The following is a 20,561-nucleotide window of genomic DNA, read 5'->3' as shown; positions in this document are numbered from 1 at the left end:
GCTCCATACCAACATCAATTATGGCGAGTTGGTGGTAATATGGGTATTCTTCTTTTACTTTGTAGCCACAAATGCATGTTTGATAGCACACTGCTTAGCCCTGTTTTTTTCTACACTATGCCTCTTGAAACAATACACAAACAAGACCATCAAAAAATTCTTTATCATGAGTCTAAAGTTGGAGACAAAAGTTTGATGAGAATTTGACTTTAGATAGTAAGTTCTTTACTAAGCATTTCTTTCTCTCTCTCTCTCTCTCTCTCTCTCTCTCTCTCTCTCTCTCTCTCTCTCTCTGTGTGTGTGTGTGTGTGTGCATAGGACATTTCTTTACAAAAATCTTGCTCTCTTGTAATTTACAAATTTACAATCTTGAAACACAATGTTTATTTCATTGTTTAATTGATCAGGTTAGAGAAGACTCTGAAACACCAAATAAACTTGAATGCAATGCAAGAAGTAAGAATGAAAATAAAAAGATAAGTCCTTGAATAGTGTGAAACCATCAGGATACGTTACGTCAATTTGAGCAATTGAGCATTGATGTGGAGGAAGCAATTGCAAGGCAAGAGGTAGATGTAGAGGTAGAGGCTCTACATGAGACAAGGCAAAGACACGATAGGCAAAGAGACAGAGAGGAGGATGAGGTGGACAGGGCAATCAATAGTGGGCTAGGGCCTCAAGATCCGTGTCTCATGGAGGGTGAGTTGTAATGTAGGTCTCTCACCCTCATATAGAGGAGGATGCCAATGGAGGCGACAAGATTGACAACAAGGTAAGGTTATGGCTCGAGGATTCACCTCATGCAATCAAAGGGTATTTTCTACTCGTATGCTACTAGGTAATGAAACTCTTCTTTATGAAAGGCAAGTTTTTTTTTCCAAATTGCAATTAAAGACTCCATCCATAAATGTAATCGTATAAAATTGTAATTTTTTTTGTCTACCCTCCCTTTGCACTCTCATGGTATATAGGTACCCCTTTGTAGGGTTTGTCAAAATCGTCTTTCCTAACTAAAGGAAGTAAGGGCACACTTAAAACTCTTCCAAGTAGAGTTTGCCAATAATAGAACTAGCACTTGATGAATTTTGCAAGGCAAGTTCAAAATCAAGCCAAGATTTTGTAATTTTAACTGATTAAAATCACCCAATACCTGACTAACCCCAAGGATTATTGCAAGACATAGAAGAGGGATGCAGCAAACGCAACTTCATGTTTGTTGACAAGGAACTCTTTATTTTGGCTCTCTCCCTCCTTTTGGTGGAGGACCAGACCATCATATTTTTGTGTTCAAAGGTTACCCAAGTGAGGGAGATTTTTCACAAGAGGTCTTTTTTTCCTACAAAAAAGGTCTATTGTTAATGGCGTGTCGCAAATAGGCAGTAGAGCAAAATGAATTGTGAGTCGAGTGCATCTTGTGTGAAAAACCTTGTTTGACAGTGCATTCAATGTTGTAGTCAATGTTCCTTCCCTGTCATCAGAGGCTTATACTCTGAATTAGCCTCCAAATCTTGATCAAAGAGGAACAAGAGTCCCATCAACACAATCATATCTGTTAAGTGTTAAATGATGTAAAAGCTATGGCAGCTCACTCCTTACTTGCAAATTATTCACTACTTGCAAATTATTCACTTTTTGTCCAATATGGAAAAGATGCCACCTTTCCTGACGTCCAAGCCACCTTCATAAAAGTATAGTATAATAACTTATTTTGACTGACAGATAAAGATTATCAGAGTGATTTTGATTCCTTCGTCAAAGAAGATATCAGCAAAATCTTCAATAGGCATTGAAAAGAGTAAACAAACAAGCCTACCATTTTTTGGTTGCTACAAACCCCTCATTGTGTCAAGGCAAAATACAACAATTACGGCCCATGCATGGAGGACAACAATGGTTTTTTTAGTTTAGCCAATACACGAGAGACGTACCATACAGCTTACCTACACGCAGTCACACAAATAGAAGAGAAAGGTAGCTATTTTTACTTAAGAGCTCGCTCGGTCTTCTATCTACAATCAAATTGTAACCATGTTGAAGAAGGATTCTAACATCTGTGTGGTCAATTTCTTGTAGAAGAAAAGAACAGCCAAAGAGTCATCCAAAGGACTGCTACTGTCACTTCCCTAAATCTGAGCGATCCAAGAGCACATTATTGGAAAGGAACTGTCCTTTCGCTACCCCGTCACAGTCGGGGGTCAGAGGGCAGGCCATCCTGGCCATCCACCCAGCCCCCATTAATGGGCAGAATCGGCCTGCAGAGCTTCTGGATGCATGACACCTCAGTCTTCAGACTGTGAGAGGTGCAATTAACAGTCTGCAGGCCGGTCTACAGTGTCCAACTGAGCACCCAGAATTCTAGCTCTCATCATTGCCAATCATTGCATGGCAACTCAATGCGCAGAATAAATACTGCTGCTCGGCCATAATCATGCTCCAATCATTGCATGCCAGGTCAGCACACATAATACTTGCTGTGAACGTCCTCTGGTTGCCAACTCAGCAGGCAGGACCTCGCCTACTCCTACACCTGACATTGCAGGGGGCCCCGACACTGGACTGCCAGGAGAGGACCCTCTCTTGCAGGTCCTTTCCCTACACCGTTAAGGGTAGGCCAGAGGAGGGTCAGTCGCCACCCAGATCAGGAGCTGCCAGGTGCTGACGTGGGAGACTTTCATACACAATGTGCTGGCTGCTTCTTATGTGTAGGTTGGTGGTGGCATTCCAGCTGCTGAGTGGCAGCATGGCATCTTCTTTCCTTCTGGCTGCTGAGGCGTCATCTCCTGCTTACATTACGACTGCTGCTGTATCGGAGCTGGCACCAGGCCGGTTGTAATTCTTGACGTATGCTGATGTGGCTACCATCCGACAGCTGATTCCAGCCTAGAAGGCTAGGTGATCCCATGGCAGGAATTGGTAGCCCCCTACCCTTGACGGACAAATAATAAAACCACTCACAAATAATGTTACAACAAATGTATAGTAAATACTAAGCAAACGAATCGATACCAAAAATGGTCAGCAAGCCATGTTTATGATAATAATCACTTAATCACCAAAGTTTTCTACTAGCATTTGATTGTTTCAGCACATTTTACACTTGATGGTCACGGCAATGACTATACATGGCTTTTATGCAATGATACATTGGCCATGAGACATGGCTAAATTTGGAATGAACCAGTTGCCTCCCTACCCCTGTGTATTTGAAAAGACAAGCATTCAAACCTATAAATCCGCCCCAAATAAATCACGGATCCCCCATCTTCGCAAAGAGGTAGGGCACCTCTAGCTATGCACCTCCTCTTAATGCCAAGACAAGATGAAGGACTGAACCACCTTCAATGTTATAGTCCTTTGCAGTCTTCTCATCATTCATTTGCTTACCGGCGAAGATGAGCCTATACCACGAAGCCAAAAAAAACATAAGCAAAGGCTACTAGAAAAAATTTACGACTCCATGACAGAACAAAACAAACATCAGTAGCCTTCAATGCAATGCACGAGTAATTCAAGGATCCATGCAGACACGTACTTCAATAAACACAGCATTATTCTTGGACGCATGCCAAACAATCTTCTTACCAGACCCCACACTACAATCTCCTAACAAAGGCCTAGACCCGATTACCAGAAAGTTACAAAAAGCAAAAGCCACGCACAACGTCTGCATATTATGTAAATCATGAACTTAGACCAATACCAGCACAAAGCATTGCTTACCTTTGTTGCACAGGCGGTATCCCTTCCTTTTCCTCCACTCGCTCTTTTATTCTTTCGATTGTATCAGTTGGTTCAATATCAATCTCAATCTCTTTACCAGTGAGAGTTTTCACCTTAATCATGGTGCCGCCACGCAGCCTAAGAACAAGATGGAGTGTCGACTCCTTCTGGATGTTGTAATCAGCCAAAGTCCGGCCATCCTCCAACTGCTTTCCTGCAAAAATCAGCCGCTGCTGATCTGGTGGAATTCCCTCCTTATCCTACAGAAAAGATTAAAGCAGAAAACAATCAGATGACATTCAAAAAAGGCTCTCTCTCTCTCTCTCTCTCTCTCTCTCTCTCTCTCTCTCTCTCTCTCTCTCTCTCTCTCTCTGTGGATAGTTTCCTACGACATTAAAATTCTCTTCTTGGGTGTGTGTGTGTGTGTGTGTGCTACTAAGAAGAGGAAAATGGTATAACCTTTCTATCACCCAAGTGTGGTAGATTGGTTATGTCATTCCCCTCTTGAATAACAGGTCTTGAGTTCAATTCTCCTCCTCGGATAGATCTTTAAGGTCTCTTGGGATAGTTTCCTACAACTTTAAAATTCTCTTCTTCTTCTTCTTCTCTCTCTCTCTCCCCATTCTCACACACACACACACACACTTCTTTCTTGTAGAATCACCCACTTGAAGGCATATTAGATACAGTCTCTTCTTGCATTGCACGCTGCTTGTTCAACATTGCCTTCACGTCCATGTAACAAGGTTTCATTTTGCAGGGGTGGTAAGTGTAAGTGGAAAGGTCCATGGTGCAAAAGTCCAGAAGAAAGCCACATGCACATATGTGTGTGCGCATGCGCGTAAGTGCAAGTGCACGTGCGCGTGCAAGCACAATGGTGTGGAAACTCTACAAGAATGACAAAGTACAGAGAGAAAAAGAGGAACCCACCTGGATTTTGGTCTTGACATTGTCGATGGTATCACTGCTCTCCACCTCGAGAGTGATGGTCTTGCCAGTTAGGGTTTTCACAAAGATCTGCATCGTCCGCAACTGAGACCAGCACAGCCAAAGGCTTTTTCAAACAAAACAAACAAGAACGCGAATCGACCCTGTCGGTGTGAGTCTTTTAAGCGCGGCGAAGGGTAGCGAGGGAAGAAAGTACCTTGTCGACAAGACTGTCGATGTGCGGGGCTGCAGAGATGAGCAGAGCAGGGAGGAGCGTATATATAACTCCGAATCGCTTACAGGAAACGCAGAAATCATGAAGTTTTATTTCATGTTTTTGGGAGAGTTGAACTCTCTCTCTCTCTCTCTCTCTCTCTCTCTCTCTCGCTTCACACCAATGTTCCCAAAGAACACTTTTCCAAACAAATAGAAACTAGTCTTGCTTGGTGGGCCTTGCTATATAACATCTATAGAATATAACATGAAATATGCAAATTGACTTTTAGCAGCTAGCATGACTAGAAGGAAACAAAAGCAAGGCTAATTTGGGAAGTGCAGCATTGCGTGAAAGGGATATACAGTCGAAAAATGCTATACTGTTTATCGGATCAATTATTAGAGATTATAGGAGTGGTTACAGTTGAGATTATATCCAAGCGAGGTTGTATTATAGAGGAAATTTTTTATTAAATGGTTGCTAGCACAACACATCGGCTCGCATTTTTTAAGGTGAATTTCGACAATGCATGTTGCACCGTTTGCCGCATCGATTGTCAAGTCGATATTTTCAGTGATATTTTCAAGGACATTTATGTTACCCGCATTCATCTTCATTTCAAGTTTTTTAATGTAAGTTTCATTGTACAATTTATTCAAGGCAAGGTTGTTTTAGTGTTGGACGTCTGTGATGTGACATGCACATGCACTTCATCTATACTACATGCACCCAAGGTACAATTGATCTTATCTGCAACTGGTTTTCTTTCACGAAAAATGGTGAAGAATTGAAGCAATTCAGGGTCCGTTGCATGTCTTATAGAGCATGCCATCTTGTACAAAGCTGCATGTTGCCAGTGGACCGAGCTTGTGATATGACATGTGTTACAAAGCTCTCGTGTACTGACTACAACCTGGGGGTACTTGGGCAAGATCACCGAGCAAGTGAACACATTTGTTGTTGAAGGGATCTGCCAATTTACTGGTTGTTACATTGATATATTGTCTTACTATAAGGTCAAAAGTTGTTTGGGTTAACATGGATAGCTCATCTCCATAATTATAATATCTGCCTCTTCTATGTCCAAATATCACTCATCAGTCTCATGATGAATAGAGAGAGGATACTGTTGATTCGTGGTTGGTATCTTGAACTGATAATGGATTGTAAATAGAATGCCGCTAAGCCGAAAAAGCGGCCAACAATAATATAGAAGGGAGGGCAACAAGAGTGTTTATTTCATTTATCTGTCGACCTTGTTTATCGTTATATATGTGAGGTATATCGTCGCGCAGCAGAGACATACTTCTAGATTGTGAGCGAAGATGTCACATTGCATGCTCCAATCTTTATACAATGCAGTGAATTCAAACCATGACCTAGCATATGGTCGGTAAGCTAGTTTCAAGGTGGTTGAAATTTACTCTTTAGCTTATTGATGCTTGAACTGTAATCTTCTAGGTCTTGAGAACTTCATACTGACACCTAAGTACGGGAGAAACGAGGACATATATAGTATGGCATCAACCTAGTATGGTATAATTTATTTAGAGCTAAAGTAAAGATGCACAAGGTGAATTCACTACTGTGATACACCACATGTATTCACTAATGTAATACATCACATACATTTGGCAAGCAACCGTATGCAAAAAGTTACGTGTGCAACTCACGTGCAGATGTTGATCGACATTGAGTGTATAGTTCTGAAAACGAGATCCAAATAAACCAAAGCAAAGGAAGTAATGCGGAAATTTCTAAAACAAGAAAATAGATAAAGCATGAATGAATTGCAACAATAAATGAGGTGCTATACTAACATGCAATCTTGTACTCTTGCTTTCTGATTGTCCAATCTACACACCGCTGATATGTGAGTCAAGCTACAACAAAGCAATGTGAATAGTTAAATATATCGTATTGCAATGAAACGTCACACTAAAAGTGCAAAGTATGTTGTGCACGTCATACAGAGGTGCCATACAAAAGTATGGTGGACAGCTGACCCTGTGGTCTCTCCAAAAAATTATAAGAAACGGAAGCCGTGCCCTGCCCCGTAGCGTTTATTTGTTGTGCCAAGCAAACGCATGCGCATGGAAAATTGGATACATATAACAGACCTTGCAATGTTGTCGAGCTGGAGTCACGCTTGTGCAATTGGAACGTGCATTGTTGTGAATATATGTCCTTCCTGCCATACACAAAACATGCAAATGTAACTTTATGCTCTATGTCCTATGATCAATATTACTCTCTCTCTCTCTCTCTCTCTCTCTCTCTCTCTCTCTCTCTCTCTCTCTCTCTCTCTCTCTCTCTCTCTCTCTCTCTCTCTCTCTCTCTCTCTCTCTCTCTCTCTCTCTCTCTCTCTCTCTCTCTCTGAGTTGTAAGCTGCTTCGATCAACAATTATGTCTTCTTGCCTCCTTGCTGGCTAGCCTGCATTATGTATCGATACCAAATTGATGTCTGCATTTGCAACCGTCCGAACTTGATTCGATAGCTGTTGTGTACATGGATCTTTGCTCATAGAATCCGCCACCAAATCATGGTTATTGGCAAGAAGAGAGCTCTAAAGCAGCAAATGCTATGCGTTCAAATCCACACCACGAGCATTCCCTGCTTTGTATGCATCTGCTGAAGAGCAGCGCTACAGTATACTGTTGTTGCTAATCTCAATTGCGGCCGCATTGGCTACCGTCTACGCACGGTTTAGAAAGAGAATCTCTTTACATGCCACAATATTGGCCACATTGTTTGTAAAATTTCTGCTATCCCACCCAGATATTGAATTGCCAACAGTGAACTACTGCTAGATGTTAATAGGTCCTGACATATTGGTATGCATGTCTTACGATATGCCATTACTCCGCAGTCCTTGTTCTTCAGCTTCTCCAGCATCAAAGCTCTTTGTGTGAAAAAAGAATTAGCTTCCGCTTCTGGTGATCTTTGACTATTCTTTTGATCCTAGTCCGCAACGTAGGCACCTGCATGATTGACTACGTGACTTCCGCTGAAATACTGCTGCATCTCCTTGGAGATACACATTAACCAACTCCTACGGACATTAAATTGGTCATGAGAGATGCTTTTGTTTGTCTGCAGATCGTTCTGAAATGCTTGTCTCATCAAATTTTCAGATAGGCTATCAGCAGAGTTGGACGAGGAGTGCGACTCAAGTCAACAACTCATCAAACCATGACTTGCACTAGCGACAATATTCCCCAATGCCTTTCCCTCGACATTGAGCTGTCTCTCACTAATCCCCTCACACTCTCAGCTAAAAGCGCAAGCAATTAGCACTCAAGCCGCTGGCTTAATTACTTGAGGACAACCATCACAGCTTCTGTGCGATCGATCTTGCTAAGCTTTTCTGCCCTCATGTCCACTTCGATGTCTATTCTTTTCATTTCTTCGGCCTCTTCCAGTTGCATCGCCAACACCCTGATAGCAGTAGTAAAAAAATGTGTTGAACGGGCGAGTTTTGGTGGTTCGACTCCAGATTAGACCAACTTCTCATCGATTGAAATCTGATTATCTTTTGTTTCAGTAGAACTAGAACAGACCTCTGCCATTGGTCGCTCGCACGAAATATCTGATCTTTGAGAATGCTCATCGCGTCGGCAAGCATCCGAAGTACCCTCTAGCTTGATGATCTACGAAATATAACGAGGGTTTGAAAGGTCTTTGGTACTCTTTTCCGGTTCTGCTTGGCTTACTGCTTCACAGGCAAACTGCGTGGAAAAGAATTGGAGTGAATCTTGAGAATTAGGAATGGGGATCTGCTGCATATCATTTCCATGAACATTGAAGGATGGTCGAGGGCACAGGGTTGTTGAATCTGCACGAGATTATATACTTGGAGCGGAATAATGCTGTCCATAACTAGTTGTGTCTGCCGAAAAGAGCTGAGTAAGGTAGTTGAAGCTGGACATACCGTTCAACTCACCACTGGGTCTTGTTGCACACAGGTGCTATGATCGCTATGTGGGGAAGGCACAAGTAGGCTGCATTGCAAAAGAAGGCCAATTAGGAGGCGCAAGTAGGCTTCACTGCAAAAGAAGGCCGATTAGGTATTGAGACTTCACTGCCAAAGAAGGCCGATTCGAAGCTCCAAGCTACTTCTGGGAACCAGCGAACTGCCTGTGGAGAAGAGCGACCTGTTTCTGTATGAGAGCAACGAGATTGATTTAATTCACTTGGCAGCTTTTTGCGCGGAGTTTTTTTTAGAGCTTTTCATTAGAGTGATGTTTTTTTTTTATAATTTAAATCTAATCCACGTGGTGGCTTTTGCGTTCAGATACTGCAAAAAGCACCTTGGGCTCACCAAGTAAAAATTGGGCTTTTGGAATTTACTGGTTTTTCTCCAAAATTTTCTAGGTTTTTCTAATAGTTACTACTAAACTAGGGAAGATTTTACATTTTTTCTAAATTGTAAAATTTTATTTTACAGGTAGAAACTAAACCCTAGCAGGTGCATTGTAACTGTTTACAAGTTTTCCGTGAACACTGCTTCACACACAATCATCAAGGTGGTTTTTGAAAGGGTTGAGCTCTCCACAAAAAGCTCTCTCTCTCTCTCTCTCTCTCTCTCTCTCTCTCTCTCTCTCTCTCTCTCTCTCTCTCTCTCTCTCTCTCTCTCTCTCTCTCTCTCTCTCTCTCTCTCTCTCTCTCTCTCCAAAAACAAGGACAAATTAGAGAGAGAATAATTGTGCGACTGAATTGCAGCATCTTTGCTTGTTGCTCTTTGTGAATTTTCATGGCTTGGCAAGGATAAGACCTCGCAATCTACACTTTTTGAAAGCTTACGAACATAGAAAACATCCTCGATAAAACCTCCTTCTCAAAGACTCGCGCCCCTTGCCACTAACATTTCAACCATCTCCAAAACTAGAAAAGCCAATAGATCAGTTGTGTGGTTATAACTGAGATTTTTCACGCTTTTCCTTTGCCCACTATTAGAAGAAACATGCTAGATATAAATACTTATCATTGAGCGATCATAGTGTTTTCTTGTTTGTGCTCACATCCAGGGATTTTGATTGTGTGATGAAGTGAACTATGAATTGTGAATATAGCTTGTTAGGCATGTTATTAACATAAGCCAAGAAAACCTACTCTCTAAGTTAGCCCAGCGGGCTACTAGCTTTGTCCAATGATCCAAAAATGGGCGCCAAAGGTTCCCTATAAAACATAAAGCTCTACTTTAGACTATGTGATCTCCACCCATCCCCCTTGGCCCTATCTTTAGGACCCCTTTCCATCACAATCGTAGATGGAGTTTGATCGATCCCATCATCGAATCTTTAGAACCATGCCCCTAGGAGCTTTGTCCTTACATTACTCCCCCCCTTGAAAGAGAGTTTTAGCCTTGGAAAACAAAAATGAAGAATCTCTTACGAAGAGCGCCAATGTTTTTTCAAGTGGAACCTTCTTCAAGTCTATCTCTCCACGAAACTAAAACTTGTTGATGAACATGATTTTTTGTTCATAAATCGTGATAATCTAAACTCTGCATTGGCTCATGAGGCCGAGTAGGTGGCTCAATTATGTCAACCAGACTATTTAGATCAACAACATTATCTTCCTGTCTTAACCGTTTCCATAAATAGCTAACATGAAAAACAAGATGGATGTGTGAATGTGTTGGTAAATGTAATTCATAAGTAGGCTCACCCAATCTTCTTAAGTGCATTCATAGAGCAATTTACGTATAAGTTCAATTTATAAGTACGCTCACCAATCTCCTTAAGAATCTTGAAAGGACCACCATGCCTGGTTGAAAGCATAGGTATTAAAACCTTCCAAAACACCCAATCTCCCTCTATGAAGAACACTTGTCGACGTTTTTCATATGCAAACTTTGTGTAACTTGAGCTTGCATGACATTGCTTTTAGCAATACGTAAGATATCAAAATGTTATTGTGAGAAATCTTTAGCCAAATGTATGCATTCATTGGCCAAGCCTTCGATAACAGGAGACCAAAGTTGAGAACCATATACGAATATAAATGGACGAAATCCAATGGAAATGCTACTGTTGTGAGAAAGTTTGAAGATGGGCAAATTGTCTTTCCAATTTGTGTGTTTCTTACTGATATATGCATGTAGCGTATGCTCTAGTACCTGATTTACTCTCTCATTGTGTCCATCAGTCTGAGGATGATCAGCATACTAAAATTAAGAGTAGTTCTTAACTTCAAAATACTGCTCTCAAAAAATGGCCATCAAATTTTGTATTGTAATCCCTTATTATATTGGATTGAAGGCCATATAAGTTCTACAAATTCTCCACAAACAACCTTGCAAGTTCGGGAGCCTTGACCATAGTCTTAGTAGGAATAAACATATGCATCTTGGTCAAACAGTCTACAACTGCCCAAATAGAGTCGTGGCCACAAACTGTCATACATAGACCATTAATAAATCCATAGAGATGCTCTCCCATTTTCCATTAGGGATCCCTAAAGGATGTAAAATTCCACCTATCTTGACACGCTCGTGTTGGAATTAGGGTTGCAGGGAAACACACAACACTTGGAGAAGATGAAGAATCTCAAGGCACACAACAGAGAATGTATTGCTTATTTCACAAATGAAAGATAAGTTAGCCATAGAATGATGGACGCATGTACAATGCACGGGGGAAAAAACCTCCTAAGAATGTTCACACACATTACTATCACATATATGGTAACAAATACCCCTTAGGAGTGATGCGGTCAACGAGAGTTGGCACATAATGTATAGGGAAGTGCCACACCCTGAGGACATGATCAATCCATAAAGGGAAGCAAGCCCAAAGCTTTGCAGAAAGCTTTGAACTTCTCATGAGGCAATGCCTATGTCGGCACATAAGCCAAGTTGATCTCTCATGTTGAGAGTCTCTCACTGGCATAGTGATAATGCACCTCAATGTGCTTTGTGTGAACATGAAAACTGGGTTCCTCGCAACTACCAATACGCTCTAACTATTAGTGTAGATGATGTTGGCAGTGTCATGTCTAACACCCAAATCCGCCATAAGGCGTCTGAGCTATACACACTCAACCGTAGCCGTAAAGATTGCCTTATACTTAGCTTCACAACTCAACGTGGCCACAATAGGTTTCTTTTGCTCAACCATGATATGCATGAACTATTGAGCATGAAGCAAAAACCACTTGTGGACACTCGCACATCATAACAACTAGCCAAATCTAAGTGCGAAAAAGCATGTAAAGTTGGTGGCAATGATCCCCCCTTGGGATAAAACAACCCAAGAACTCAAGTAGCAAAAGATCCTCTTAACAGCCTGCCAATGCTTAGACATGGGCTATGCATAGATCTTCTAGCTTGTGAGACTGCAAACTAAATATCTAGCCTCTTATTGCATATATAAATAAGGCATCCAACAGTAGTTTGGTAAATAATGACATTGATAGGATCACTAGCATCATGAAAACTCAATTCAAACATATTTCCATTGGAGTAGTAATAGTGTTGTAGTCCTCAAGTCCAAACTTACATAGTAATGCCTCTATGTAGCTTGTTTGACATAGGGAAATACCCCCATCACACTAATTAAATTGCATGCCCAAGTGATGATGCAATAGCTCCAAGTCTTTCATCTTGAAAGTAGCATTCAAATCAACCTTGAATTCAGCAATGTGTGTCTCATTCCGACCATTAATTAGCAAATCATCTACATATAGAACAACAATGAGAAATACATCACCCTCACTACAAAGTGCTTTCAGTTAGACTATTATGAAGGCCTCATTTAACCAAATGAGTGCTAGCTTTCTTGTACCAAGCACGAGGAGACTGCTTCGACCCATACAAAGATTTCTTACATTTGCACACTTTATCTTCTTGTCCTTTCTTGACAAAATCACGAGGCTGCATTACATAAACTTCCTCGAATATATCACCATTCAAGAAAGTAGTAACAATGTCTGATTGATGTACATCCCATCCAAAGTGAGCTGCCAATGCACATAGAAAATGAACAGTAGTCATAAAAATAGTGGGAGCAAAAGTCTCTTCATAATCTATGCATTTTTGTTGTGTATAACCTGTTGCAACAAGTAGAGCCTTGTAGCAATCAATCTCACCATCCGGCTTACGTTTCAACTTGTAAACCCACTTTGTACTAATGGCCTTTTTTCCAGGAGGCAAACCACATAAAGTCCATGTATCATTTTCTATAAGTGCATCATATTCTAATTGCATGGCAGCCATCCAATTTTTTGAATAATGTGCTTCATCAAAAGAAAGAGGTTCCCCCTCATCACATAAACTAGAAACAGCCAACGCATAAGACGCATAAACTTGAATGTAGATTCCAATGAGGCAAATGTACCCCTATAGGCTATACATTTGCCTCATTGGAATCTACATCCAAGTTTCCACCATTAAAAAGAGGAAATAAAGTGTCATAAATGTCATGTGAGCTTACATTACTATCTTTATACATGATAACAAAGGCTAAACAAGATCTTCCACAAACTCAACATCTCGTGAAACCAAGATATGTTTTGTTTTTGGATGCTATAGCCTATAGCCTTTGCTTTTAGTATTGTGACCAACAAAAATGCATTTAACAACCTTATCGTTCCAATTTTTTGCATTGTTTTTGTGGCACCAAAGCATAATCTAAACAACAAAAAACGTGCATGTGATCATTAGATGGTTTTTCATCATGCCATGTTTCATAAGGATTCATAGACTGCAAATCTTGACTCTTGTTAAGTACGTAGCACACACGATAGCCTCGAGCCAATACAAATGTGGCAAAGCTTGACTTTTGACCATGCATCCCTGTAAGCAACATGATTTGTCTTTCAGCAACACCATTTTGTTGAGGTGTATACGACACTATACATTGGTGTTTTATCCCACGATTAGCCAAAAATGTATTAAACTCATTAGACATATAGTTCCCCCCTCGATCTAAACGGAGGGTGCCCATAGTACATCTCGTTTCCTACCATAGACAAAAATGGCTTGAAGCACATGAATGCTTCGAACTTAGCTTAAACGGATACACCCATGCATGCCTAGAGTAATCATCAATGAAAGTCACAAGGTATAAGTAATTGCCTACGTGTAACCCTTATTGAACCATCCTTTGAAAACTTTGAACGTTGCATCTTACCCAAAATACAGCCTTCATAAGAAGGTGCTTCAAGAGGCGGCAAAGAAGCAACCATATCAAATTTTGGCAAACGCAACAAACTGATAAAATTCAAATTTCCAAAACATGCATGCCAAAGTTTTGCAGTTGAAATAGCTTTTGAATCCACAAATGCATTTGCAAAATTATGCCCATGCTTGTCATAAAAAGTAACCACGGCACAAAGTTCCAAATGCAACAATTTCATTACCAAAACTAAGATCATGAACAGTACATCTTTCATCCACAAATTTGACAACAAGACCAAGTCTAGCAAGTGTAGATATAAACAAAAGGTTCCTTCTGATCCCAAGTACATAAAGTGCATCAACAATTGTGAAAGAACTACCATTTGAAGCAGCACAATCTTTCCAACTCCCTTAACCGGATAAGAGGCATTGTTGGCACAAGTGACCGTATTCCCATGAGGGATGGACTTGAGAGAGGTAAAGAATTCACAATGTGAAGTAATGTGCTTTGTAGCACCACACATGTGAATTTGTAGCACTTTGCACTTTGCAATGAATGCCCACTTTGCATCTACATCAACATTGCAATCTCCTCTTGTAGAAGATTCTACAATAGCTACACTTGTAGTGGAACCAACCTCTTTCTTCTTGACCTTTTTTGCCTTCAATTGAGGACATTGCTTTATCAAGTAATCATTAGTAGCCTTGCAATAATGGCAATGCATCTTCTTCTTGCCCATTTCACTAGAATTCCCAGATGAGGTGCTGCCAGTAGAAGCATTAGGGACATGTGATTTTCTACTCATCAAAGAACCACGATAATTGCTACATTGCTGTTATCACCTTTTCTTTGAGCAACAACAAAAGCATGTTCAATTGCACACTGTTTAACCTTGTTCTTTTTTGAAAGTGACTCTTGCAATAGCAATGTGCATAATGCTCAAACTTGACAACTTGAGGGTTTCCTTGGGTCATAAGTCCCAAGTACTAGCAAAAGTCTGGTAAGAATCTGGTAATACATCAGGAATAGTCTACACAAAGTGCACTGTTAGAAATGACTTCACCTGTAGAAATGAGTTTTTCATTAATATCCTTGATACCAGCAAAAAAAGTGTCCATGTCATCTTCCTCTTGAATAATCTTCAACTCCAACTCTTTGCGCAACAATGCAATTTTAGCCTCATTGCAACTTGCATAAAGACCATCCAAAATATCCCAAGCCTATTTTGTTGATTTAGTTGAGCGAATATGAGGAGTAATAGTGTACTTCACAGATAATGAAATCAATGCATGAGTCTGTGCATCTCTAACATCCCAGCAAGACTGCTTAGCGATAGGAGAAACAACCCTAGCAGCAACAAACATGCCACTAGAACCTGCACCATCCTCAATAGAGCCCATATCCATAGAAGGCGGATGTATATCAATGCCTCACACAACATTCCAAACGGCCTTTGACACAAGAACATGTTGCATCATGTAAGCCCACATTGGGTAGTTATCCCCATCAAGTTTATCCTAAGCAGAACATCCTGAAAACATATGTGATATTGTCAGCCATGGCGAGTGACTGCACCTGATGTAAAAACTACCCGAAAAGAGAAAAAACAAAGTAGGATCGACATGTGATATATAGCACAACCCAAAGAAGATTGTACAAGGCCTATACATAAAAAATTGCACTGACAAAAAATCTACACAAAAGGACAAAAATGCCTACACAATACTGCCTGTGGTGGAAACAAATGCCAAAATAGGCCCAAATCAAAATTTTGAGCAAACCAACCCCTACGAGCTTACCCAAAGCATTTGTCAACCTGCTGACATTTCCCAAAGTTCACCCAAATCAGAGAAAGTGAGCAGGTGAGTGCTAGTGATGCTGGTGACTTTGCCTAGGAGGATGCAACCTACTTTGATACCAATTGTCAAAATTAGGGTTGTAGGGAAGCAAACATAGCTTGGAGAAGATGAAGAAGCTCAAAGCACACAACAAAGAGTGTATTGCTTAGTGCACAAATGAAATATAAGTTAGCCCTAGAATGATAGGCATATATGCAATGCATGGGGGGGAAAAACTCCTAGTGAGGGAAAAATGCCCCGTTGGTCCTAAGTGTGGTCCTAAGTGTATTCACACACATTACTACCACATATATGGTAACATCTAAACTTTTGCTACTTCAACTTTGGCAATGCAACACATACCCATGTATGTCCTTACGTAATCATGACCAATAGAATTGCCTTTTAACTAATGCATACGTCTTCTTAATACAAGGATGACCTCCATTGGGATTGTCATGGCATTAAAAAGGAATCAAGCATCTAGTGTTTAAGTTCATGAGTACACATACTCTCCCCTTGTGGAGTAAATAATCTAGCATCTAGTGTTTAAGCTCATGAGTACACATACTCTCCCCTTGTGGAGTAAATAATTTGGCATCCAGTGTTTAAGTTCATGGGTACACATACTCTCCCTTGGTGGAGTAAATACCCATCTTCAATAGAAACAATCTTCCATCTTTGTAGTTTTGATTATGAAAAATTAGAAGATTGTGTGGAGTTAACATTTTCCCTCCCATCAGATTGAGAGGCAACAAGTCTACCATCTCAAAAGGAGAATTATAGCAATGGCCTTAATACTAGCATCAGTCTCAAAAACAAAAGGTTTTGCAAGATTCAAAATGTTCAAACTTGACCCTCCAATTCGCCAACCATAGGCACAAGTCCCCTTTCATAGTTCTTAAGAGACTTGCAATAATAGCTAGCCATACCCAAAAAAAATTGAAGCTCTTCCAAATGTTGGACTTAGGGTTGCAGAGAAACACACACAGCTTGGAGAAGACGAAGGAAGCTCAAGGCACACAATAGAGAGTGTATTACTTAGTGTACAATGGAAAAGATAGATAGCCCTCAAGTGATGGGCGTATATACAATGCTCGGGGGAAAAAACCTCCTAAAGAGGGAAAAAATGCCTCGGCGGTCCTAGTGTGTTCACACACATCACTACCACATGTATATGGTAACAAATCCCCCCTGGAGTGATGCGGTGAACGAGAGCTGGCACATGAGTAAAGGGAAGTGCCATGACCGGAGGACATGATCAGTCCACAAAGGGGAGTAAGCCCAAAGCTTTGCGGAAAGCTTCAAGCTTCTCACGAGACAATGTCTTTGTGAAAAGATCTGCAAGGTTGTCCTGTGTTGGCACATAAGCCAAGCTGATCTCTCCCGTTGAGAGCCTCTCCCTGACATAATGGTAATGCACCTGAATGTGCTTTGTGCGAGCATGAAAAACTGGGTTCCTCGCAACTGCCAATGCGCTCTGACTGTTAGTGTAGATAGTGTTGGCAGTGTCCTGTCCAACACCCAAATCAGCCATAAGGCGTCTAAGCCATACACACTCAACCGTAGCTGTGAAGAATGCCCTGTACTCAGCCTCACAACTCAAAGTGGCCACAGTAGGTTGCTCTTGCTCAACCATGATATACATGAACTGCCAAGCATGAAACAAAAACCACTTGTGGACACGCTCGTGTCAAAACAACCAGCCCAATCTGAGTCCGAAAAAGCATGTAAGTCTGGCGGCAATGATCCCCCCTTGGGATAAAACAAGCCAAGATGTAAACTACCACTAAGGTAGCGGAAAATCCTCTTGACAGCCTGCCAATGCTTAGACCTTGGGCTATGCATAAATCTGCTGACCTGTGAGACTGCAAACTGAATATCCGGCCTTGTGTTGAATACATAAATGAGGCAGCCAACAACAGTTTGGTAAAGAGTGACATCAGCAGGATCGCCACCATCATGTAGACTCAACTTCAAACATGTTTCCATGGGAGTGGCAATAGGTTTGCAATCCTCAAGTCCAAACTTACATAGTGATAGCCTATGTTTTTCGGCTCTTTGTAATTGCCACAGTGAGTTACCTCACCCTACCAAAATCACCCAAACACTGTGGCTATCCCTACCATTTCACTGTACATAGGCGTGCGTGAGTCACGGGACTTTTCCCATATCTTCTTAAAAAACCATCAATTAGCTAGTCATTGGGCTAGCTGAGCCAAAAAATAAATAAAAAAATAAAAAAATATAAGTATATTATGGCCCATGCGTATGTAAATATTTCTTTATATATAGGGCCTAAATAAAAGATTTTTTCATAATTATTTTGGTATTTATTTAAATATTTCTACCTAGGTGTGTGTTATTTATACTCTGTACATTGCCTCACCATTACCACAATTTTTTCTTACCATTTTTCATACTCTTTATTCCATATAGAAATATTTTCATGTAAGCTTCTCTTATATTTGGTGTAACTCCACCCCAACAAAAATCCAAAAAAACTAGTTTTATTTATGTGTATATTTTTTCACTATTTTGATTTTTCCCTTCCTACATCTATTTTGTTTTTTTCTAACAAATTAGAACACCAAAAATATTTATCTTTTTATGGTAGCCTCATAATGAGAGAGATTTCTTTTGACCCCTTTATATTTTTTCCACTTATATTATTTATATTTGACATGTACATATTTTTTAGACCCCTCAATATTTGATTTTCTTAGTTGTACTATTCACTTATATCCTAATCTCAACAATATCTTCAATTATAGACCTACCAAATAAGGTCAAGGGTAGGTGGCATGCATACATGCACTATGGAGGGCTCACTCTTGGAGGTATTCAAAAGAATCATCCAAAGAAGGACCCCACAAGGACCTTTGCAGTGGAAAAAAACGGTCGGTTTTGCTGAATTTTTAAAGTTCACTTGCTCTCCGAATTTGAAAAGGTGATACGAACAAAAGTTGTAGCTCGTGGGCTGAACTTTTGCCTCAAATTTTTTCATATTTTTTTGAGCTACGAGCTGTGAGCTATGATTTTTTTAGTGGACCCCAGTTTTCCCATGCTATGCAGCCACACTCTCTCTTCCACTTTATCATTTTCCTCTTTCACACACACTTCTCCACTCATCATCCCCATCTCTCTCACCACTCCTCTCTGCACACTACTCACCTTCTCCTCAACCTTGAAGAATAAGAGAAACCATGGTGAACTCATACCTCCCACACACAATTCCATTCCAAAATTGACCACCTAGTCTCATTTTTCCTCCTCCAAATTACCCATATCTATCAAAAAACCACAAAATTGAGCCCCTTCTCTTAAAAGACAGCATCATGGTGGTTGATTACTCAGCTTCAATTACCTTGTCTCTCAAGGAAGGTCAAGAGTGGAGAAAAAATGTACCGTCAAAGCTAGTGGACCGTCAACAAGCGTCAAAATTGGCCCTACTCAAGACACTTGGAGCATCAACCTTGTAAGAAATCCACCTTTTCTTACCTCTTAAGAGTTTTTCTTCCTTATTTGTATCCTACATGGATACTCCCATTGTAAATATCCAATTCCATTTGTAAATTAATACTAACTCTACTAACACTAACCCACTATGAAAAGTCCTATCACCTCCATTTCTCTCCTCTCTCTTTCCCCACCAACTTCTTGATAATTCCAAGCAAAAGAAATTAGATAAATTGCTGAAAATCTAACCCAACCATGGTTAGAGGAGTAACCCTAGCCTTCAAAATTGCTATAAAAGGAGGGTGTAGCTAGCACAAAAGGGGGGAGAAGAAAGAACACTATGCTATAGCTTGAGAAGCCAAGCTCAACCTCTTGAGAAGGAGCTCTTGAGTGGAATCTCATTGGCATTAGGCATATGTATGTGTTGTATTAGGGGCGATTAGCAAGGGAACTCTATGCGATTGTAAGAGAGAGTGATCATTAAATTGAGAGTAGGAAATCTATCATTTCTCCTACTAGTGTAAGCCCAACATTTGCTGAATCAAGGAGGGTGAATTTGGACTAAGCATGGATACCTTGTCTCCCTTCCAACGTGAAGTCATGGACAATAATGATGTATAAGTGTCTTGGTGTTTATTTAAGTTCTTGATAGCTTGTCTCCGGGTATTGTTATCAATTTAGCCATAAATCCCACATGCTGTAAGAGGCCGACAGGGTGGAGAGGACTCCCCTGGCCTTAAGACAGTGATTGGGGTGGCTTTTTTCTTGTGATGTGTTGTGGTGTAATTTACTCAGGCTATGTTGAACAAATACTAATCTCACTTTGATTGGTCATGACAGATTTGTAAGAAGGCATTAGTGCAACAAGCACCCCCTTCCCCCTTCTCTCTCTTTCTTACATGTATATATTTATGTTTGCTTGATCATTAACGGTACACTTCAAAGCAGCCCGAGCACCATCTCTCTCTCCCTCTCTCTCTCTCTCTCTCTCTCTCTCTCTCTCTCTCTCTCTCTCTCTCTCTCTCTCTCTGTCTTTCGTGTTTTAGTGTGTGAGAGTGTTCCATTGGTGTTAGGGTTAGTGTAAATTCCTTGCTTGTTTGTGGGTTGCTCTAACGATTCTCCTCTTTTGCGTCCTAGTTCGCTCTTAAACTAGGTGGTGCCCCTTGTGTAGTTGGGATTTGGCTGGGGGTTTGTTGTTTTGGTTTGTGTTGTGTTGTGCCCCAACCCCATTGAGCAGCACGGGAGCCTTGAAGGGTGTCTAGAGGTTGCTCTTCTTG

General features: G+C 40.7%; 1 protein-coding gene across 1 annotated transcript; it reads right to left on the bottom strand.

Annotated features, from left to right (window-relative positions):
- Positions 1–3,001: 3,001 nt before the first annotated feature.
- On the bottom strand, positions 3,002–5,023 carry LOC147419610 (ubiquitin-NEDD8-like protein RUB2). The gene is made up of 4 exons (XM_086505652.1): positions 4,865–5,023; positions 4,651–4,752; positions 3,721–3,980; positions 3,002–3,398 (listed from the first exon to the last, which is right to left on the bottom strand). Exons 2-4 carry the CDS (start codon positions 4,741–4,743, stop codon positions 3,290–3,292), a joined length of 462 nt encoding a protein of 153 aa, XP_086361778.1. The 5' UTR covers positions 4,744–4,752; positions 4,865–5,023; the 3' UTR covers positions 3,002–3,289.
- Positions 5,024–20,561: the final 15,538 nt, after the last annotated feature.

The sequence above is a fragment of the Adiantum capillus-veneris genome, chromosome 29, assembly GCF_014529385.1.
Source record: "Adiantum capillus-veneris isolate H3 chromosome 29, ASM1452938v2, whole genome shotgun sequence".
NCBI classification, from domain to species: domain Eukaryota; kingdom Viridiplantae; phylum Streptophyta; class Polypodiopsida; order Polypodiales; family Pteridaceae; genus Adiantum; species Adiantum capillus-veneris.
This window is presented reverse-complemented; position numbering and strand designations above follow the sequence as displayed.